This window comes from Lathamus discolor, chromosome Z, assembly GCF_037157495.1.
Source record: "Lathamus discolor isolate bLatDis1 chromosome Z, bLatDis1.hap1, whole genome shotgun sequence".
Taxonomy (NCBI): Eukaryota; Metazoa; Chordata; class Aves; order Psittaciformes; family Psittacidae; genus Lathamus; species Lathamus discolor.
The window spans coordinates 23730557-23753716 of NC_088909.1; the positions used below are offsets into that span (position 1 = coordinate 23730557).

A 23160-nucleotide genomic window follows, 5' to 3' on the forward strand; every position below is an offset into this window, starting at 1 on the left:
CGGAAGGGCCGGCACCGCCTTGAGGGAGCAGAGAGAAAGGCAGGCCAGCACAGGAGTCTGGAAAGTGTTTTTGTTTATTCACCTCAGAGAAGAACACTGTACAAATATTACAGGCAACTTTCTTGCAAAAAGAAAAAAAAAAGTATAAAAATAATCTTTATATATGAAAAGTTCAGTACATTTTTTTCCCTAGGTATCCTTTTTCCAAGGGTCGTCTTAACACAAATGCTTGGAAAGGAGGGCAAGGGCCAAGCCAAGAGCTCGAGCTACACCAAAGCCACTGAGCCTAGCTAATGCGCACAGGACCAGGGCATCCCAGCCGGCTTCCATACGAAGGAGGGAAGGTTCAGCGACTGGCTACATGCTGGAATTTTACTGCCCGGGTCCCACACCACGGCCGCCTCACTGGCAGCTGCTGCCTGCTTCAAACTGGAGCATCCCCTTGTTCCTCCTGGATTCTTTATGCCTTTCCCAAATGGGATGGGGCTGCAGAGATGGTCCTGGAACACATCCTGTTCCCAGCTCTTCTGGCACAGACCCACATGGGTGGCCCAAGGAGCCACCTTAGGGATGCAGGTCCCAGGCATATATTCTTGTCACCTCTGTGGGCTCCAAGAATTGAAGACTTGACATCCCTTACTGGTGGTGCTCCAGCTGGCTGTGGTTCTGTTTAACAGGAGAAGTTAAACATCAGCGGGTTACATGGTCGGCTGCAAGCACCCTCTCTGCAAGGCCCATGCTCCTGGCCTGGAACTCTCTTCACAGTTTGTGGATGAGGAAAGGCAGGAAAGCTGCTACCACTGTGTTGGCAGGAAGATGTGCAAAACTGAATACACTCAAATGCAGAACCTGAACGAAACCCAGAAACTGGAGCTTTCAAAATACAGCTCAAATCCATCAGGGCATTTTACTCCAACTAAACTGCCCATGGTCCAAGACTAGTACCACCCAATCACCACAACAAACCCAACAGCAGACCTTCCATTACAAAACAAGGAAGAACATCTTGAGGAAAAATGATGCAGAGAAAGCATCATGCTAGGTAAAGATCCTGCCACAGGATCAGGAACTGGAAGTGTCGGTATGAACAGTAGAGGAGGAAATCAAATTTTGAGAAAGCTTGACCCTGAACAGATTCTGAGAGAGAAAAAGTGGGGAGGGGAAAGCACTATTATGACAACACCTATATAACTTGTCACAGCAAAGTACTACTGAACGGTTACTGCTTGGTCGTCTTTTAGACAGTTGAAGGCTCAAGTGCAATGGCTGGAGAAGACAACTATTTGGAAATATGAGCAGGCTCTGATGTACCTGGAGTACCTCACAGGCACCAGCTGGAACAGTCTTATCCTTTCCAACATCTCTTCAGTCATGCAAAACCAAATAAAATCTAAAATGAACCATACTGGCACTTCTTCTTTAGCCCTGTAAGAACAGCCCAGCTGTGTACAGGGAGCTGGAACCCTAGGCTCACGCCTCAGCAGACTGGGGAATGCAAAAGCAGCGTTCTTGCTGATGCACAAGCAGGGAAGGACTCAGCTCCTGGGTCTTCCCAGGAGTGCTCAACTCCCGAGTCCCACTAGGAGGCACAGCTGGCTAAAAAAAGTGCTTTTTCTTGTAAAACGTACTAGTTGGTCTGGAGTCACTGAAAGAAATGGACACTTTGGTGCCATTTTTTTTCCCCTCGTCATTCAGAAATGCAACCACGCCAATCTGACCTGCTCACATTGAGAAATGTAGCTAACTACCTCTGGGTTTGTTAACTGACCACGCTATTAGGGCTCCTTGTGGTACCCAGGAGGTGCAAAGTGCCTCTGGGAGTGCAGGAAAAAAAGGCATGCAGATCTGAGGAAGCTCGGAGAGGCAGGTGGGCAATCTCTACAGATGAACTAGGAACACTCAAAACACAGACCCCTTGAAGGGAGGCCCAGAATCCAATGGAGAGGGAGATGCGCAGGGCAAGTTGCACATGCAACAGAGGAAGAAGCTACAGGGAGGCTCCCAGCCTGCAAGTCCACATCTCTTGGTTCTGAGTCCATAAGAGAGCATATCTGAATCGCTCACTTATCGAGCTCTAGCACAAAAGGAATCCAAAAATAGACACTTTCCAAAAGAGTTACAAAAGGGTCTGTGTTTGTGAGGCTCACAGCTGCACTGAGGAGTCAGAGGTTCAGGACAGGCACATCAAAGAGGTCACAGACGCCTTCGCTCTCATCCAGGTTGTAGATGTAGTCGTGATCTCCAGGTGGAGGGGAGAGGCGGAGCAAGGGAGCAAACACTGGGGAAAGAGAAGCTCACAGTTGGTTACAAAGCCCAGCACTCCCACACCTAGCCAAAAGCTGCCAGTGGTCATGGAGCTGTGGAGCCACGAGGCCACCTCACTCTAAGTCGTTGAGGTTGCTTCAAATCAGCCTTGTGATATGGAAGAGACAGGCTTTCCTGGTTCTCACACTTCTGTCAGGGACTGGCAGGACAGTGAGAACAGAGGCTGTGTCCAGAGCCCAGAAAAGATGAGGGTAAGTCTGCAGCCACGAGTCTTCCTCCCCTGGAGAGGCCACACCATAAAGGCGAGGCCCAAAGACTCACCTTCAGATGACATCAGCTCTTCCAGCAGGTCAGAGTTCATACATTCTGGGAAAGAAACAAGCATGGTTAAGCCACACACTCTGCTATCATACTGTGCTGCTGTATAGTTCTCCCCACCCTTCCCAGTGTGCTCCTCACCCTTGTTGTCCCTTCCCTAAGGCACAGAGTGTGCAGCAGGCAGTAGTAAAGGCCATGGGCAAAGGTAAATTGGTGACAGTTCAACCTACATCAAAAAAAAAATCTGCAGGAGGTTTCTGCCTGTTTTAGCTCAACCATACATCAGTGTCCTTCAGGTGACAGGCTGTGCCCTGCCCCTGCACTGGCATGCTAGCTGGTGCCCCAAACTCCCCCATAGGCAACTTTTCAACAGGCATCTGAAATGGAGCTGATAGAGCCCATATTCACAGTCCTCAATTACACCCACCAACTTTGCTAAGCATGAGAAAAAAAAAATAACCATGAGATGAGATGAGATGAGATGAGATGAGATGAGATGAGATGAGATGAGATGAGATGAGATGAGATGAGATGAGATGAGATGAGATGAGATGTTCCAGGAGCAGGAAAACTAATAAGCCTCCTGTCTCCTCCACATTTTTGTTCTTTGGCCCCCTGATTTGCTCCCCTTGGCCCATGGCCTAATCCAGCCATATGCCCTGGCAGATTCACTGGCTGCCTGCTGCCAAACAGACTGCACAGCTGAACTCTGCATGGCCTTCCTGGATCACCAAGCTCTGGAGGCCCAACATGGGAGGGATGTGGAGCTGTTGGAGCAAGTCCAGAGGAGGCCACAGAGATGCTGCGAGGGCTGGAGCAGCTCTGCTCTGGAGCCAGGCTGAGAGAGCTGGGCTGGTTCAGCCTGGAGAAGAGAAGGCTCCTTAAGGGGAGACCTTAGAGCAGCTCCAGTGCCTAAAGGGGCTACAAGAAACCTGGAGAGGGGCTTTGGGCAAGAACCTGTAGGGACAGGACAAGGGGGAATGGCTTTAACCTGACAGAGGGGAGACTGAGATGAGCTCTTAGGCAGAAGTTCTTCTCTGTGAGGGTGGTGAGGTCCTGGTACAGGTTGCCCAGAGAACTTCCAGTTAAATCTAACTGAGTTGTTACCACCTGCACTTGAAATAAGCTTTCAAAAAAGAAACTCAGATGAGCCCGTTTTCAAGACACTAATCCACAGGAGCCCACTTACTAGAAGACAAGAACCCACTTGTCTAATTCTGTGCCATGCGATGAGAGAATTCCAACACCAAGTGACTAGACAGGACTAAACCCAGCTTCAATAAATAACAATTAAATGCAGAACCTACCTTCTTAGATTAGGTATGATAATACAGGAGGGTGTGTACCTGTGTGTGTTGCAATTCAGTTTTTTTCCAGGATATGAGTTTCAAACAAGCAGTTTTTAAGCACCCATTTAAAAGACAGAGAAAAGCATGCTAAAAAAGTAACTCCAATACAAAACACTAAAGAAGAACTCCAGGCTTTTGCAGCTTAAATTGCCTTAAAGCAGCCATCACTGCCTGGGTGACATTACTAGGATTACTGGGAGGAAAGAGGCTGCATGGAGCTTCCTGCAAGGCCCATTTCTCTGACCTCTGTAGTTTGGGTTTTTTTCCAGTCCTGAGCTTTGCCTCTGCAGCTACTGACTCTGTTCTGTCCTTTACTCCTGGATCTCTATCTTCCCCCTCCAAACTGGGAGGAGTACTCTATAAAACAACACAAATTACCATAGAGAGCAAGCAACTTTTTAGTAGTGTCAGCTGGAGTTAAGCTACATCTTCTACATCATGTGCGGCCTTGCAGCAGTTTATGTCTCACATTGCAAAGTCACACTCACTCTTCAGATGTACTCAGGCATTAGGAACCAAGAGTTCATCCACTCTGGGTGCTGGGCAAGGAGGAAAGGAGCCCTCCAGGCTGACTGTAGAACCCAGGGCTCCTCACACACGGGCTGCAGCCTTGCATTTGGGACTGAGGAGTTTTTACACAAAGGCAGCACTTTCACAAAGCACATGCTAGAGCACTGAATTAGGGTCTGTTGTACATATCCTGGGACCACCACTGAAGTGCTGGTATGTGCTTAGCATGGTATGCTTGCTTAGCAGCAAGGCTAGAAAGTATTCCACCAGCACTGAAAGGAAATAAATGTGCAGACAAAAAGAGTTTCACACTTTAGGCTTATGTCAGACCAAATTCCTTCACCTCTCCTGCCCTTAGCCATAAGTCCATCCCGCCATTAGGAAGAAACACCCAGGCATTCCTTGGGCAGAGGAAGAACTCCTAACACAAGCAGCAGTATCCCCTCCCCTACTGCTCCAAAACTACCACCACCACCAAAACCAGGGGTTTAGATGAGAGGCAGCTATCTCCCTAGAGTATCTGCTTGGATTAGCCTTGGGCAGGCTACAGCTGAAATGGGACTAACAGGGATTTTTAATTTTACGTGGTGCAGATGAGTTGGAGAAGGAGCATGAGCAGCCAGAGCCCAGATCAGTGTTGGCATGGCGACAGGAAAGCCCTCGTGTGCACACTGTTGGGCAAACTCTAGGAAAGGTTGCTGGCAACACAAAGACAGAAAAATACATACAGAAAACAGCAATTTTAAGAGTGCCTAACTACGAGTAGAGCCAGCAGCCACCAAAGGCCAGAAGCACCCTACAAAAAACACATCCCAAATAATCCAAAAGCAAGTGAATAAAACAAACTGTCCCACTTCTGCAGGTAGATGGGTGCAGAACAAAGCTGAGGTCAGGGAGTGAACATACCTCTTGTTGGATCAAACATCTCTAACAGCTCTTTGGGAAGTTCCAAGACTGCAAATACAATCAACCAAATTGTTTGCATCATTACATGAACAGTCTGAAGCTTTAAGGCATAATCACCTACTATCCTACTGCATCTTTACACATCCACATCATCCTATGCCATCCAGAGCTCTGCTCCCACACCCAGTGTTACATATTTCTGCTGCAATGATAAGCAATATAATACTAAAGCTTGACCACTTTAAAATAAACCTATAGCAGCCCCAGGACATGAGCATGTTATCACAGTCAGCATCTCCAGAGTAACTGCCTGGACATAAGCCTCACATGGTGTCAGCTTGTGTGCACGCTCTTGATTTATCTTGTGTAGGATGAGGACATGCCTTTAGAGAGGCAGCACAGGCCTGCTGGAATATGGTAAACTATATGCACATCAAAGGCCTAATTTCACAATTAAGATTACTCCAAGATAAAGACAGACAGTTCATGCTTCCTGGACATGCTAGCAGCAGAAGTGTGAAAAAAGCACCGGTAAGATTTCCTCTTCTAACCATAACCCTCAAACCTAGAGTGTTTCTGCAGTGAAGGTAGGCTTCAAAACATTACAGCAGTGCGTCTTAGCTAGAGAATCCTTTTCTCTCCTTGGGCCAGCCTGCCATTTCCTGGCATAAAGCAATAATGTTCCTTTTTTAAAGCCCATTTCACCTCACCAACCACACCAAGAAGCTCCCCAAATCTACACTGCAAGATCATTAAAACTGCAAGATTACTAAAGACAGAGGAAATATTCCCAAATAAAGGAGGAAAACAGAGATGAGAGCTCTACTACCGAAAATTGCCCAAGTGTTACAAAGGTGCTCTCAGTGATGCCTGCATGTTCTATAGCTTCACACAATCACAAAAATTGGAAATTGTGCACAGAAGGGACTGAAAAGGAATAATCCTACATGTAACAGCAGAGATGTGTATCATGTGAATGTCCCTTTCATATTTTCTAGTACTGACAGCCTGGAGAAGGTTCAGGAGAGATCTCAGAGCAGCTTCTAGTGCCTAAAGGGGCTACAGGAAACCTGGAGAGGGGCTTTGGACAAGGGCCTGTAGGGACAGGATGAGGGGGAAACGCATTAACCTGGCAGAGGGGAGATTGAGATGAGCTCTTAGGCAGAAGTTCTTCCCTGTAAGGGTGGTGAGGGCCTGGCACAGGGTGCCCAGAGAAGCTGTGGCTGCCCCATCCCTGGCAGTGTTCAAGGCCGGGTTGGATGGGGCTTGGAGCAACCTGCTCTAGTGGAAGGTGTCCTTGCCCGTGGCAGGCGGTTGGAACTGGATGAGCTTTAAGGTCCCTTCCAACACAAACCAGGCTGTGATTCTATGATCACAGAAAGTGGCTGAACAGTAGACACAATACAATCCCATTCTCACCAGGTTCCCCTGCGACTTCACAGGGAAGTGCCTACTCATCCCCTGCAGAGTGTGGCTGACAGCAAACGCAGAATGGAGTCCAGCTCCTTCCTCCAGGCCCAGCTGCCCTTCCCTCACTCCAAACAGGATGCTTTTGGAGCAACACATGAAACAAAGGTGCATACTCACTCTCTGTGGGGTCAGGCTTGATGGGCTCAAACACAGTGGAGGGGCTGGGTAGGATGGAGCTGCTGTCCAGTGAGGCAGAGGACTCGAGCGGCTGGGTGTCCAATCCAGCCGGCTGGCTGGGTGATACAGAGACATTCCCAATGGGATCAAAGTCGTCGCTGCTCTTGGACTCTGCTACTGAGACGCTGCATTCTGGGAAAAGCCACAGACACACACAGGAAGGTCATCTCCCACCAGCTCCAAAGCAAGCTGCAGCAGACTCAATCCTCACTGCAATGCTGGCCAAGCTACATAGGAAGAAGTCTTCTTGCTTTCACCCAGCAAAACCTCCCTGTTCCAGTTCTGCTGGAGAGCAGTCATGGTGATGTCAGGCTGCACATAAGCCAAAAGCATGCTCTCAGAGCAGTTAATACAAGCCAAACAGTAAGCTACACCAGGAGAAGTGTGGCCAACACACTGAGGGAAGTTACTATCCTGCTCAGTGCCGAGACTGCACTTGGGATCCAGCTTTGGCCATCCTCCGGTTCAAGAAAGATGTGGAGAAGATCCAGCTGAGGGCTACCAAGTTGGCCAGGGGTATAGGGCACATGGCCTACAAGGACGGGGTGGGAGCTGGGCTTGTTAAGTCAGGCAAAGAGAAGTCTAAGGGCAATGTAACAGAATCTTGCAGCTACCTGAAAGATAGGTACAAAAATTAAGAACTTCTCAGTGGTGCCGAATAACATTAACATGCACAACAGGCACAAGATGCAGCCCAAAGCATCCAGGTATCTGTAAAAAGGAATTTGCTGAGAGAGTGCTGCAGCTCTGGAAGAGCTCACCAAGGAAGTTGGGGATTTCCACTGCTGGAAGCTTTCAAAATTTAGCTGGACAAAGCCACAACAAACCTAACATAGTATTTTTGACAAAGTGTTTTTTCAAACTGAAAGGTGAACTTGAGACTCAAAAAGACCCTTTTACAAACTTCCGCCAATCTGTATGACCAGTCTCTCTCTACCACTGTTCCTTCAGCTTGGCACCAGCCCCATGAAGCCAAGTGTCTTTCTTCCATTACCACAGCCAGTTCCACTAATGAAGACAGAAGAGGCTCACTGCAGCAAATGCAGAGATGCCCCCTTTGCCAGGAGCTGACAGAGCTGCATGACCAGCAGTGCCAGCCCCAGCCAGGCTGAGGAATGTACTCTCCTTGTCAGCCCCCATCCTGTTTCTGCCTCTTGCAGCCTTCCTCTCACCTGTGCTTGTGGAATTCTGTGCAGGAGGGCTGTGCTCCTGACTGCTGGCAGATGCTGGTGTAGAGGGCTTGGTGCTGCTGGGAACAGATGTCTCCTGGAAGTGGGCAACTGGTGAGATCGGTGGTTTTGAGGCTGCAACTGCCTGGCACTGAATGAGATCTTCAGGTGGAGGGACGGGCAGTACAACGGGAGGAGAGCTCCAAGTATCTTTGTTTACTAAGAGAACATCAATGGGACCATTTGTGCTCTTCAGATGGATCTGGTATTTCTTCTGCCCATTTAGGCCCTGAGAAAAGTCAAAAGCAAAACAAAACCATACATGAAATGCCCTTCCCAAACAGAACAGGAATTTCACAGAGGCAAGGCATCTGAGAGGGACTTTTTACAAGGACATGTAGTGACAGGACAAGGGGAAATGGTTTTAAATTATAAGAGAGGGAGATTGAGATGAGCTCTTAGGCAGAATTTCTTCCCTGTGAGGGTGCTGAGGCCCTGGCACAGGGTGCCCAGAGAAGCTGTGGCTGCCCCATCCCTGGCAGTGCTCAAGGCCAGCTTGGATGGGGCTTGGAGCAACCTGCTCTAGTGGAAGGTGTCCCTGCCCATGGCAGGCGGTTGGAACTGGATGAGCTTTAAGGTCCCTTTCAACCCAAACCAGGCTGTGATTCCAAGACATGCTGTCCAGACAGTTTGGCACTGTTCCACACACAACTCCCCTAACTCTCAGGACTATCCTCTCCCGTGCTGCTTCTGCAAATACTCAGATACTTCCAAATAACAGTTTCCTGGCAATTATTTAGTATCTGGAGCTTTCTTTGGGTTGACGGTTTCTCTGACTCCATCAACATCCCTGACTTATGACTCTCAGCCTGGTCAATCCACCAACAATCCCTGCCCCAACACACACACAAGCACACTCCTGCACTTTGCCCATGCATTTCTTGCTCACCTCAGGGATGGGCACCTCCAAACGTGTGCCTGATGGGGCTCGAATCGCAAGGAGTGTGTCTCCTGTGGAAACAGACTGATGATCATTAAGCACTGACAAAGAGCTCCTCCTCAAAGCCCCCCATCTCGAGAGGATTGCCATTTACACCCACCTGACCTGATAAGCGTATCAAACAGCTCCCAACATGCCCAACTGCTCAGGGCCCAAAGAACATGCAAAACTTCTCCTAAAGCAATCCTAGTGTTTTAGTGGCATCCTTAACAGGACTAACCTTTCTTTTCCTCAGAAAGGCTGGCTTAAAGTCACTTCTGAGAAGACCTTAATATTGGAGGAAGGATCTTTCCTCCTACAGTCACAAGCTTTTAGATGTGAATTAGAACCAAAAGAGCACACAACTCCAAGAGCTGCACAGCCAGCAGAGAGATGGTGTTGAACTAGGCTGAGGAGCCAGGCTGCCAACAGCATAGCAACCTCATACTAGAGACCCAGTACCCAAAACCAATACTCTAGTCTCTACTGGCGAGACAGCTGCCTGGTGCTAGTTGTATTGGACCTTGCAGAGCCCAGCACATGCAGGACTGGTTCCCAGCTGACAACATCTTTTCTTTTCAAGTTCTGCAGCTCCTTAAGATCTGTCTCCCTAATAACACAATCACAGGTGAGCAGCTTCCAGTCTATATTCGGGTCTAGAGAAATGTGAACAGAGAAATACCAGCGCTGTGAACACTAGACACACTCAGACTAAGCAGTTAGCAGCTTTCACTTTGAATGTTTCAGCTTTAGTGTGGTTAGTATTTGCACTTCACTGGTAGTCTGCATTAAGCTTCACTTGTAATATGGAAGATCCTCAGAGCAATGGGAGAGAATGGAGAGCAGAGGAGCAATGCCTGTAATTTCAGGCAGGCAATCAAAGGTCAGATCCTCTAAGATTACAGGGATACAAAATAACACAGGACTTATCAGTAACATGGGATTCCTTTAACAAATATGCACTTAAGAAAAATGTTGTAAAGAAACATCAATGCATATTAAAGCTCAAAGACACAAGCTCAAGCTTTAAGACCTGTTAGCTTCAAATACAGGTGCTGTGTTTGTACCTCCCCTGATAGCTACATCCCAAATACTTTTACAAAACAGTGTACAGTGTGTTTCCATTTCCTCTTTGAGTCTGCAATAACAGTAACAGATGGGAAAACAACATTTCAATGTCACTATAAACTAATATATTCTTAATTATTTTCCTTTTAGTTAATCCAAGTAACAAACTCATTGACAAGAGTCCAAGCATGGAAATTCTCAAGCCCTAACTCACTTTGTGAGAGACAGTTCAATAGCAATTAATCAGAAAAAACAAGAGCTGAAATTCAAACTTGACCAAAGTTCAAGAACACAACTGGTCCGATAAGGAACCTCTGCAACGCTCATATGCTCAGGAGAGAAAACAAAAGTCACGTAAGGCACATTCCTACAAGAAAACTGAACAGACAATAGAAAAACCATGAACCAAACCTCCCTTCTGGAGGGAATTCAGATCTGCCTTCTAATCTCTGTGTGTTTTGGTGACGTCTAACTTCAAACACAAGCTGCTTTACAAAAACCAGGTGCAATAAAATGCAAAACACTCAATCAACCAAGCAACAAGCTGTCTGCTGGTCTCCAGCAAACTCAGAACAATCTGGAAGAATTATCTGGCCCCAAGCACTGTGAAACTGAAAACACAATCCCTGCCCCCAAAAGCACTAGCTTCAGTCAGAAGAAACAGTAAAGCAAAGAGGGTGGTTGCATATAGTACCAGCAGGAACTTGAGCAGTACAAAGCCCACTGGTGAACAAGGAAAGCACACAAAGGCAAAGAATGAAAACAGAAGAGCTGATGAAGTGTAGGGTGAGAAGACTGCCTGGAAAAGACAAGGATGAGATTACATGTGGGAGGTCAGGGTAAGCAGCTTCAATCCCTCCTTCAAGCAGATGCAGGCTGCCTGTGGTCAGGAAAGGCAAGGAGTCCACTGAAGCAGAAAGGTGACTCCACACTACTGTAGCAAGAACAGCTCGTGTCCTGCAGGCTGCTGAGCTGCACGCTGGCCACCAGGGAATTTTTTAATTAGTTTTGGTCCTATAGCTGTCATTAAAATTGGCAATAGAGAAGAGACACTCTTGTGGGTCTTCTTCACTTCTGCCCCATAGAGACACATACAGGGACCTCACAGCTTTATGAAGGCAGTACAGAAGGGAGTGAGGTCACAGCAGTGTATTCCCTTCCATCCCGCTCTTCACTACCTCCCTCTTGCATTCCTGTTGGCAGAGGTCACGATGCAGCTGGGGGACCATGTTTTATGCTGTCTTCCTGCTTACACCCAGATCTCTACCACGCAATAAAATCTGCTTTATTAGAAAACTGTCCACCCAAGCCCCTAAAACTTAGGGCCTTGGGTGGATAGTGTTCTAAAAAAACAGGCTTCTAACTCAACTCATGCACATCCACATAGTGACACCCAGCAAAAAGACTTCCTTAGGAATAGCAGCCATGTTCCAGTAACAGAAACCACCTGCCTGCTCTGATAGTGACAAGAAAGCTACAACTCAGTGCTACATAAACCCAGGATGGCAACAGAGCTCACACTACATTTAACCTGATACTGTTGGGCAGCCTGTGGTTCCCTGCCTCCTCTTCCCTGGAGAGAGGAAGCAGCTGGGACAGACTGCTAGGACTGCAGCATTACATCTTTGCGATGGAATGTCACTTCCTCACCTGTGAAGCACCTGCAGATATCTTCATGTGTTACATATGCTAATGTTTCCAATGTTAAGGAGAAAGCCTGCAACTTCCTGTGCAGTCAGAGAACTCAAACGGCACCTGGTGCTTCCTTCCTGAGCACAAAAAACACCATTCCCAGAAGGCTCCCTGTGCCACACTCTGAAATGGTCTGCAGGTGAGGTCTGCAAGCTACATGCTCGTCAGAGCTGACATCCTAATACAGGCAAGCCACAGGAGCAGCTCTGCACTCCAGGAAGTGGTAACTGCGACTCGGAGAGAAGCACTTTTCTCACTATGGTAAACATTACAGTGGTTTTTACTTTAAAAAGCCAGGCAAGGAGCCGTGCACCCCAAAGAAAGTTGGCTCCCAGGCTGGACAGATACCCCAATTCCAAAGCCAGGCACTGCCTTTTGACTCTTTCAGTGCAGATCCTCCAGCAGCAACAGGTCACCACCACTCCTCTGCTGTGAGCAAGGTAGCACCAACCCAGCCCTCAGGTCTCTGCTTTCCAGCCCCACAAGCAAAGGCAGAGACAGTAATAGGTTCACAGAAAGGATATTGACTGTTCTTCATGTCTTCTGTAACATTTTTGATGCTCTGCTGCACCCACATCTTCTGCTGCTCCAGCTCCTGCTCCCGCTGCTCCAGGTCCTCTATGTCTGCCTTCAGCTCGATCAGTTTGTGAGCTATTTCACGAGTATTGCAACCAGGACCCACCCCTCTGGGCAAGATAAAAAGAAGTGACATGCATCAGGCCCTGCAGGCATCCAGACCAGCCCCAACTTCTCAGACGCTGCCACCTCCCTTACTGTCACACGCCAAAGGCCAGATCACCCAGAAAGCCTCATCTGTACCTGCTCTAGATCCCCACCTCCCAGCACTGCAATGTCTGGTACATCTTCCTACATCCTGCAGACTGGCAGGACTCTTGCCCATCTCCAGTCCCATGACAGGCATCTTTTCTAGCCCAAAGTGCTTCAAACAGTTTCTGTCAAAATAACAGCTCTGCTATAAAAAAAAGACATAAGTACTTCAGCTTTCCTCATTACCACCATCACCATAGCCCAGCTGGGTGAAGTACCAGAACACACAGACCACTGAGAAACCCTGGTCTGAGCAGCACATTTTAACCCCAGTGTCACTCAGACCTGGCCTAGAAGGAACCTGCGAACAATTTAAAACTTCTCTTGTCACTCACTTCCACTGGATACTGTTCTTGGATTTCTTCTCGATCAACCCAATGCCTTCCAGGACATTCGTGATATCGTAGATCCGTCGTTTCTGTCGCACAGCCAAGGTATCTGCAGCCTGCAAAAAGGTTAGGCACTTAACTCCAAACTCTCAGTCACATTTCGCTCCTTTCTGCCTGTCAGGTTTATTCCTGGCCAAGCACTCTGCTCACCATCTTGTTCCTGTCTTGTTCCAGCACCTCAAATTACACAGCCATGTTCTCAATGTCATTATGACCATGAGAAAAGAAGCTGCTGACCCTTTGTCCCTTTTCTTACCTCGCAATCTCCTCACTAAACACAAACCAAATTCAGCCATCCAGCTCATGGTGGATCCACAAATTATCATTCCACAGCAGCAAAGCAGTGCTAGAATATACTAATTTGGCAGCCTGAAAATTCAGTGCTCCTTCAGGATGGAAGAGATGGGGATGGGAAGAAGAATGCAGAGCTGTCTCTGTAACTGACAGTGGTTTAGCAAAGTCAACACTCAAAGGCCTTTTCTAAATTGGAACTGATGCAGTTGACAGAACTTCCAACACCATTCAAGAGTCGGATTTCTCTGTTTGAAAGACAGAATGCCAGAAGGAGCATAAGCACGGCTGCAAGGCAGGAGCTCCAGAGCAGGCCTGCAACTTTCTGCCTTGCTCATGCAATATTACTCCCCTCAGGCTTCGGGACATGCCAGACTGCACCAATATGCCTTGTTTCCACTACCACATAGCAACCCAGCACCACAAGAGAGAATGTGTGCTGCACCAGCACAGTCAGGACCAATAGCAGCAGTGGCACCACACACAGAGCACAGGAATGATGTTCCCTCTCACCTGGCAGTAACAGACTAGGATTTTGGCAACCCTACACCCACACAACTGATCATAGAATGGTTTGGATTGGAAGGGACCTTAAAGCTCATGCAGTTCCAACCCCTGCCACGGGCAAGGACACCTTCCACTAGAGCAGGTTGCTCCTAGCCCTGTCCAACTTGGCCTTGAGCACTGCCAGGGCTGGAGCAGCCACAGCTTCTCTGGGCAACCTGTGCCAGGGCCTCAGCACCCTCACAGGGAAGAACTTCTGCCTAAGAGCTCATCTCAGTCTCCCCTCCGTCAGGTTAAAGCCATTCCCCCTTGTCCTGTCCCTACAGGCCCTTGTCCAAAGCCCCTCTCCAGGTTTCCTTCAGGCACTGGAGCTGCTCTAAGGTCTCCCCTTAAGGAGCCTTCTCCTCTCCAGGCTGAACCAGCCCAGCTCTCTCAGCCTGTCAGAGCAGAGGCGCTCCAGCCTTCACAGCATCACCTACCCAATCACACTCTAACCAACACCGACCCACTTAACGGACATTTTAACCACGAAAACACTGCCCGACACTGCCCCGAGTGCCGACCCCCCTCCAGCCAGGCCCGTCCCAAGTCCCCCCCGTGCAGCCCCGCACCAGCTTGAGGTCGAGCACGCCGTCCTTGGCCTCCTGCAGCAACGACACGAACTTGGTGGTGAGCAGCCCCAGGCTCTTCTCGTGCCGGCTCGGCGCCGCGCCGCTCCCGGACCCGCTCCCGGACCCGGACCCGCTCCCACCGCCGGAGGGCTGCGGCCCGCACTCCGCCATCTGCCCGCCGTCCGCCGGCTCCGGCACCGCCGCGCTTCCGCTTCCGGGCCGCGGGGCAATGGGGCAGCTTCCGGGACGGGAGAGGGGTCTGGGCTGCTTTTTGGAGGGTACCCTGCGGGGCCGCGGTGCTGGCCGCGGGCGCCGCCTGCCCCGGGCGCGTCGGGGAACAGTCCAGGGTAAAACTGGGGCGTCCTTCCCCTCGCTCCCAGTGGCACCGAGGCCACAGTCAGACCCTGCAGCACTCGGCTTGCTGCTGTGCCCATCATCGGTCCCAGCGCGGGGGCAAACGCTTTGTCCCGCTCCCCGGGAGGGCTGTGTCTGGCAGAGGGACGCCAGTGGGTTCATCCCCGGCCGGGAGGGCTCCGTCTCCAATCGGGAATGGTCCGTTCCCAGTGGGAATGGTCCGTTCCCAGTGAGAAAAGTCCGTCCCCGGTGGGGATGGTCCATCGCCGCTTCCCCCCGCTCTCTCTCCCCATCACCACTCCCCCCCCGCTCGGTTGGCTGTGCCAGGCGGAAATTTCCTGGCTGTGCTCCCGGAACGGACGCACAAGGTGCGCTGGAGGGGGCTGGCGCCCCTCGCTCCGTGCTCCCCGGGCAGAGCTGCGGGGCACAGCGAGGGGCTGCGGGGCCGCCCGGGGCACACGGGGAGTGATTTCGAGACCTGAGCCCTGCGGCAGCCGCGACGCCTTTTCCCTTGTGCCTCCCCTCCCCTCCGCCCCCCGTGCCTGACGTCCTGAGCTGCGGGAACACAATGGGGCTCCGAGGCTGAGGAAACGGCCGCCGCTTCCTCTGCGCAGCCCTGCCCTGGCTCTGCTAGCTCCGCACAGCCGGGACACCATGGGCTTGTCTGCGGAGGACGAGCGCGCTGCGAGCCCCAGAGGTAACGTGACGATGCGGCCAGCCCCGGGGCGGCGGTGGGCAGGGAGGGACGGCTTGCAGTACAATTTGGGGTCTCCCCTGCCCTCTGCCTCACCACCCCATGGACCTTTTCCCTGTGCTAGGGCTGGTCCTTGTGCTCTTGGTGAGGGTGAAGCCTGGCTCTGTTTCCTGATGGTGATAACTGTGCCCAAAGCAGCGCTGCTCATCACATGGCTCGTCCTCAAAGCCACCGGCCTCCTCTGAAGCCTCTAGTGCCGGTGCAGGCAGGCTCACAGCAGAGCAGAGCCTGATGGTGACATCCCCACAGGCTGCAGGGAGGTGCTGGGGATAGGGCAAGATGAAACAATGAAATCTGCTGCTGGGGCTGGCGTGTGATAACTGCACTGGTTCTCAGCTCTGCACTGCTCTGGCCAGGGGTCCTTGGCATGGCTTTGGACCCTGTGCCAAGGGGATACTGTGGCTGCCCACCTCACCTCGGCTTGGCTCTCCCTCATGCAAGAGCTGCCATCGCACCACCCCTCTTGCTGACTCACTGCTAAAGCCTCAGCCCTGCCGAGGGCTTCCTGGTGGCATCAGCCCCTCCTCAGACAGTCCAGCACTGTGCTGGAGGGTGGTGGGGTCGTGTGCTGGGCCTGCAGGGCAGCCCAAGCTGTGGGGCTGGGTGGCAGCCCCTCAGCACAGCCACTGTGACAACCCCAGCCCATGGTGGTGGTGTCTTGGGGCTCTCGCAGGTGAACCCACTTACAGTCTTTGTTTCACACATCTGGGTGCACTTGGAAGTCTGATGGCAGCTTCTTGCCACAGGGGCCCTTCCTGCCCTGCCAGGAGAGGCTTTGTTGTGCTTCTTAACCCCTGGCTTCATCCCTAGATGAGGAGTGGCCAGAAGCAGAGAAAGCCGAGAAGTTGGCGAGAGGAGCTGCTCTGAAATGGGCTTCTGGGGTGTTCTACCGCCCCGAGAAACTGGAGGGGCTGGGGCAGTACCGGAGCCGAGAGACACAGAGGAACAGCTCCATCCAGTCCAGGCTGAAGGTGGGTGTTCAGCACAGCTCACCCCAGGGACACCCACAGCTTCCCCAAGCAGAGACCCCAGCCAGCATTCCCTCTTGTGCATTGAATCATCTCTGTGTCCGCTTCTGTCAAAATCTTGTCCTAAAACAAGTCTCCCATGTCTCTACCCCTCCTTAAAGCAAACCACCAAGGGTGTTCAGCACATCGCACCATTCCATCCCAGCACCAAAGGCTCCTGTTCACCCTGGCCAGGAGGAGGCAAATAGCTCCAGCTTGCCCCTACCTGCAGATTCGCACAGGAGAAGCAACATTTCCACACATCCATAAGGGCTCCCCATACTCGCTGCTCAGGTCAACTCTTTTTGCATAACCCAAGGAATAATTAACCTCAGACCCTAAGAAGGTCTGAGCACCTCGAGCTTCTCCTGATAATTTTGGAGACTGTCCTACCTGGAATGTGGGTGCATTGTCCAGGAGGTGACACATTTTAAGCAATATGGCCTCAGAAAGCAACTTGCTTCTGGTGATGCTTGGTTAAAGCACTTATTGGCACCAGGAGCTGGGAGTTAAATGAGTAGACAGGGCATGAAGATGTGCCAGCACTGCTGCAGGGCTGGAAAAGATGGAAATCCATTTGGGAGGAGGGTTTGTATTGCCATTGAGGTGCTTCATGCCATTAATATGCCCCCTTTACGGGGGCACATGGGGATCCTGTGGCCTGTTACTGTTCTGCAGAAGCAAAGTAGTCTTTTAAAACAAAAATATCTGGTTACAGCTCACCTGCTGCCTTGGTCACTCAAAGTGATGCCCATCCCCCAACTGTGCATGCGCCATTCCTCCTGCTGGAGCTAGGTGTGATGGGGTCATCGCAGAAGGGTTCGGGATGTAATGGTATGATGGTGTGATGGCAGAAGCAGGTGTGGCCCTGTGAGGCTGTGAAACTGGATGCAAAAGGGACCTTGTAGGGATGGGGCACATGGTGTGTGAGTCCTCCAGCCTTTGGGAGCTGCTCCACTGCCACTTTGTCCTCTTCTGCTCCCCAGTCCACTGTCCAGTCCTACCTGGAGGGGGTAAGTGCAGGGCTGGAGCAGCTGCGGTCAGCAGCCCAAGAGGTGCAGAGCTTGTGCCAGGACCTGGGGGCTGCGCGATGGGCCCTACTCAACACTGCAGACCGCTTCCAGGGCCTCCAGCAGATGCGGGCGCTGATGGCAGAGCACGTGCAGTTGGCCTCAGTGGTCCAGGTGCTGCCCCAGCTCTTCTCAGGTAAGACACTGGCCTGGTCCTCGTAGCTTTGGACTGAAAGGCACTGGGGAGAGCTTCAGTCCAGCCCTGGGCTGGTGGCAAAGCTGGAGCAGGTTGCTTGGGCTTTGCTGGTTGGGTTTGGAAGGTCTCCGTGGATGGAGATGCCACTGCATCCCCAGGGCTTGATCCAGCATGGTGTTCCCAAAGTCCTGGATTTCAGGCCCTTCCCCTGACCATCTCCCTGCTACCCTGCACCCATGACCCTGGTGGCCACCCCTTGCACTCTCTGCACTCATTCCTGGCATTTCTCCTCCCTTTCCCACAGTCCAAGAGGTTTTCTCCCATACACTCCAGCTGCTCCATGGGCAGCAGCTTCTGGAGGCCCACGCAGAGCTCATGATGATGGAAAACCTCCGGGATGACATCCTCTCCCAGCTGCACCTCCGCGGATTCTCCAGTGCGCAGACAACTGTGCTATCCTACTTCAGTGGCCTCCAGGAGCTCAATGAGACCCTGGCCAAGCAGCTGTGGGACATCGTGGGCAGCAGCCTGCATCTGGTGCATGAGGACCCAGTTCTCTTTGTCAGCGCCATAAGGATCATTGAGCGGGAGGAGAAAATAGATGATACTCTGCTCCTGGAGGCCACCTTCCTGCCCCCCGGCCGTCCAAAGGGTTGGAGGCAGAAGTTCTACCACATTCTCCAGGAGACCATCACAGGATCTCGTTTTCAAGCCCCCCGCATGGACATGGAGGGGTCAGGGCTGGCCAGGCACTTGGCAGCGCTGCAGAAAGGCATCGTGTCCGAGCTGCGTGTGGTGAAGGACCTGATGGTCCAGTGTGTCCCAGCTCACTACAAGATCCTCAGTGTCTGCACTGCCACCTTCCACCAGGCCCTCAGCAGCCACCTCCAGGACATCCTCCGAGAGGACCTGGACAAACAGGCGCTCTTCCTCCTCCTGGAGTGGGCACTTTGTGTGTACCACAGGTCAGCACCTACCCAGCAGGGGAGGTTGTGGAGAGCCAGGCTGTCCACCAGCACATGGGTGGGTTGGGAGAGTGGCTCTGGTTGCCTGGGGATCATAGTGGGTAGAGGGAGAGGTGGGAACTCCTGTAAAACACAGGTCTTCCCAGCCCTGTCCCACCTCTGCCCTCCAGCCCAGAGATGATGGGTCACCCCGACCTTCTCCCAGAAGTGGATGTTTCTGCTCTGGGTCCCTTGATGTCCCCTGAGCTCATGGATCAGACAGAGAGGAAATACGTGATGAAAGTCAAGGTGAGTGAGCTGGACGGTCAATGGGTATGAGGACCCAGTGGCCACCACTGAGCTGGCATCTGCTCTAACAGCAGCAGAAAACTGTGAGCCTGTGGGACGAGGCCCAGAACTTGCTGCTGAGCTGTGTTGGGTCTCAAAGGGAGTCAGTACCTGACTTCTTGGGCAGACAGTGGTGGGCACCCATCCCACAGGCCAGTGTGCTCGAGTGGATGCAGAGGACCCTGGAGGTGGAGTTCAAGGAATGGTTCAGGGAAGAGGAACCTGAGACAGACCATCAGGGCTTCTTCCAGTCAGCCCTGCCCATCATTGTCATGCAGGTGGGTCTGCAGCACCGTGGGTGCAGGACCATGATGAGAACCCCCAGGACGGGGGTCATGGCCTGCAGCCTCTCACTGACTCCACTTGCCTCTCCCTCTGCAGATGCTGAAAGAGAATATCCAGGTAGCCTCCTTGATTACTGAGTCTCTGCAGCAGAAGGTCTACAACATGGCCTTAGAGGAGCTTGAGGCATTTCTGGGCCGGTCAGTGGAGCCACTCGCACCCCTGCTCGTCCTCACAAACCCGGGGTGCCATGGCCAAGCATCATAGGCTGATGGAGGAGATCTGCTGCAGAGCACCCAGTGCTCATCCAGGGCACAGAAGGCTCAGCAGCCTGTTTACCCATGGAACTACTGTCCCAGCCCTTACGGGGCATTAGCTCTCTGGGCGTGCTGCCCTAGGGGCTTCTGTGGTAGCACCAGGCTCTGCTCTTTCAAGGGGGTCCAGAATGGGTACAATTTCCCACCCTGCCCAATAACCCGTCACTTTCCAACCTGTTGGCTGGAGCTGGAAAGAGCCATGTGAGCTGGGAGGGTTGTGGAGGTCCACATGCCCCCAGGAGCACCCCAACTCCAGGTCTTTGTGGCGAGACATCCAGAGCTCTGCCCATCCATGTTTGACTCACTGTGTTGCAGGCTGCGGGAAGCCATAGTGCAGTGCGGGAAGGAGCACCAGAAGGACCGTTCCGTACCCAAGTACTATATGTCCTACCTACTGGCCACACTCAACAACAACCTGGCTCTCAGGTAACGTGCCCCAGCACTTTGTAGCTCTTATAGTGATCCCACCACCCAAAAGGAAGCTGTATCCTCCCTTTTGCTCTCTCTTCCAGCTCCTCTGTCTCCTCCCTGCACCCTGACACTGCCTGCAGAGAAGTCCCCTTGTCTCTCCGTGCTGCTTTTGACAGGACACAGAAGAAGGCCTGCCAGCTGCTGCTGGAGGAGCTGCTCCTGGACCTGCAGGTACATTTGTCCACAGCCACTGAGGCTGGCAGGGCTGCAACAAACCTGTCCCCAGCAAGAACAGCCCTACAGCTACAACCCCAGGTGGGGTTCATACCTGCCAAGCATCACCACCACTACCCCCTGCCCTGCTATCATCCTGCGGACATCTCCACCAGCCTGGCTCTCAGACCTTGATAACCACACACAGCTCACCCCATGTGTCACCAGACATCACTGCATCACTGGGGCAAATGTCTCGTGATCCCCACATCACATTCCAACAAAGACTAGGAGCTACAACCCCCCTGGCTGCCCAGTGCTCCTTTTGATGTCTATTCCATGGCAGAGAACCAGCAGGAGAGAGGCGATGCCCTGTGGAGGATATGAGCCCATGTACTGCCCGAGTCATTTCCTGCCACCATAGTCACATTTAGCTTTCCTGGACTGAAAATCTGGAATGATGAATGGCATTGCTATTTAGGGCTAGAATGCCATGAAAACAAAGAAGCAGCTAAAGGGTGAAACGCTCACAGGCAGTGTGGACTGCTCTGGCCCCAGCAGACACAGAGGAAATGTCTGCCTGCAGGCAGGAAGAGAGGCAAGGACAGCGGGGCAGGAGTAGGAGATCAAAGACCATAAACATGTTACATACACACAAGGGAAGTGGAGTGGGGATTAAGAAGAAAATTGCAGCAGGTCAGGCCTAAAGCTCCCAAAGGAGTAACTTGCAGCCCAGATATTGGGTGCTGCTCACGATGGGGCATTGGGACCTAGATAAACCCCTAACCAGTGGCTCTCTGGGTGTGAGAGAGGGGAAGACCCTGTATGTTTTCATCATTTCCTAATCTGGAGCACTCCTCTGGTTTGATGGTGACTTTTGGATGGCAGCAGGGGGGACACTGCAGACAGAGCAGGCAGCAATGGTAGGATGTCAAGGTGCCCCGTGGCTGCGAGGGTGAGTGGACACAGGGCACCACAGGCTGCTCCTCTGCTCCTTCCAGCCCCTCTGCGTGCAGCTGCATTCCCGCAAGTGGCTCTTGGGGTCCCAGCTTGTCAGCAGCATGTGTGAAGTGATTGACAAGTACGCAAAGGACTTCTCCCACGTCAGGAGACCCGTCTTCATGGTACGGTTGCTGCGGGGTGTCTTTCAAATGGCTCTTGTCTGTAGGGTGAGGAGGGTGGTTGGGTGCCACACTGGGGTGCAGGATCCCCAGAGGATGCAGTCGCTGCTGGGTTTGCTGGAGAGCCTGTATCCTCTGGAGCAGCCCGGAGGACACTACCATACAGAGGTCTTCAGGGTTTCCTCCAAATTCAGCTCCTTTCTCTGTCCCTCCAGCCAGGGGTCTTCCCAGCAGGTTGTCCTCACGACTTGGTGTTGTATGCAATCCCTTTTCCTCTGCCTTTCCCTGGGCCATTGGGATTGACACCCAGTCAGTGCCCAGTGCTAACAGCTCTCCCTGCCCAGCTCCTGCTGATGGAGACTGAGCTGCTGGTGGCCAGCCAGTACCTGCGGGCGCTCATGCAGAAGAAGGTGGTGTGCAAGAGTGAGGAGGAGCGGGGCCAGCTCTGTGCCCGCCTGCTGCTGGATGCTACGCAGCTCCGTGAGCTCTTCTGTGGGCTGGTGAGAGGTGCTGTGGTGTGCTGGGGAGCTGGGGCTGGCCACACAGTGAGGTCGGTGCAGGGAGCTTACAGCTCCACTCCATCACCCTCCTGCTGCCCTCTAGGATGGAGCTGGGTACATCAGCCAATGAACAAGATATGTCTGTTACACTTGGGCCGTTGGGAGGCCAGGAAGGGAGGAACTGGCTGGATCAGGGACTCAGGGAACCATCGACCTTGTCCAGTGGTGGTCACTGAGGCTGCACAGTGGGACATGCTGAATGGGGAGGTGGAAGGGGCAGGTCCTCATGTGGGTACTGAGGACTGGGCTGCATCTCACCAGCCACTGTGGTGGCCTCGTGGTCCCACATGTGGCTGCTCTCCCTCCCAGGGTCTGGACCAGAGTCAGCAGAGCCTGGAGGCTGTCTTTGCCCTGCAGGAGCTGATCTGCCTCAAAGACCCAGCACTGCTCAGCCTGGAGGTGCTGGGCTTCATCACCAAGTACCCTGACGTCAGGTAAAAGCCCGGCTCTGGCCTCCTGTGAGAAGGGGAAGGTGTGAGTCTGCCCAGGGCAGGTGCTTGGGATGGACCCTGGGAGGTTACGCTGCAGAGCAGGCACCAACCTGAGCTTTTTCCCCTTGTCCCTGAGGTTTCCCTTTCACATGCTCCAGATTTGAGGGGTTCTTGCAAAATCTGATGGGCAAAGATGTAAAGGAAAAAGCAGTTCTGCTTGTGGCACTCACCCACCTGTATTTGGTGGCCAAACCAAGTGTGAGCAATCACAAACCACCAAATTGGAAATGTCAGAATCAGCTGAAACCCATGAAATGGCAAAACCAAATCTATAAGGTTTGTGGGGTTATTTTCAAGTAAACTTTAAAGTTTGGCTGGTGCAGGGCCTCAGCTCTCCACTGGGCTCAGCTCAGCTTCTCTGGATCATGGGAGGTTTTTGGGATACTGTGGACAGTGCCACGAGACGGCAGCACCCAACTCACCTTTTGCTCTCTACCAGCGACGAGCACATCTCCACCTTGCTGGATATCCGGGGTGATGTCTCCAAGGAGGTGCGGCACATGGTGCTGGACATGATGGCTCAGCATCCCCAGGTCGTGCCGGAGAGCTACCGGCCCATCTTCAGCACCATCCTGGTCCCCATGCCGGAGTTGCCCTTCTGCCTTCGCAAGGGCAAGTGTGCCTGA

General features: G+C 52.2%; 2 protein-coding genes across 3 annotated transcripts; one reads left to right on the forward strand and one right to left on the reverse strand.

Annotated features, from left to right (window-relative positions):
- Positions 1 to 263: 263 nt before the first annotated feature.
- E2F4 (E2F transcription factor 4) lies at positions 264 to 14908 on the reverse strand. 2 transcript variants are annotated; one of them, XM_065663898.1, is made up of 10 exons: positions 14527 to 14906; positions 13067 to 13176; positions 12426 to 12589; positions 11862 to 11903; positions 9114 to 9175; positions 8168 to 8453; positions 6936 to 7127; positions 5349 to 5396; positions 2587 to 2631; positions 264 to 2278 (listed from the first exon to the last, which is right to left on the reverse strand). In XM_065663898.1, the coding sequence occupies exons 1-10, from the start codon at positions 14695 to 14697 to the stop codon at positions 2163 to 2165; spliced, it is 1236 nt and encodes a 411-aa protein (XP_065519970.1). In that variant the 5' UTR covers positions 14698 to 14906; the 3' UTR covers positions 264 to 2162. The 2 variants fall into 2 exon arrangements, with proteins under 2 accessions (XP_065519970.1, XP_065519971.1); XM_065663899.1 differs by lacking the exon at positions 5349 to 5396 and having other exon boundaries at positions 14527 to 14908.
- On the forward strand, positions 14756 to 23160 carry EXOC3L1 (exocyst complex component 3 like 1). Its single transcript, XM_065663892.1, has 13 exons — positions 14756 to 15577; positions 16445 to 16605; positions 17628 to 17847; positions 18152 to 18812; positions 18983 to 19100; positions 19292 to 19417; positions 19521 to 19621; positions 20054 to 20164; positions 20251 to 20380; positions 21364 to 21486; positions 21828 to 21983; positions 22353 to 22477; positions 22974 to 23160. The coding sequence occupies exons 1-13, from the start codon at positions 15535 to 15537 to the stop codon at positions 23158 to 23160; spliced, it is 2262 nt and encodes a 753-aa protein (XP_065519964.1). The 5' UTR covers positions 14756 to 15534.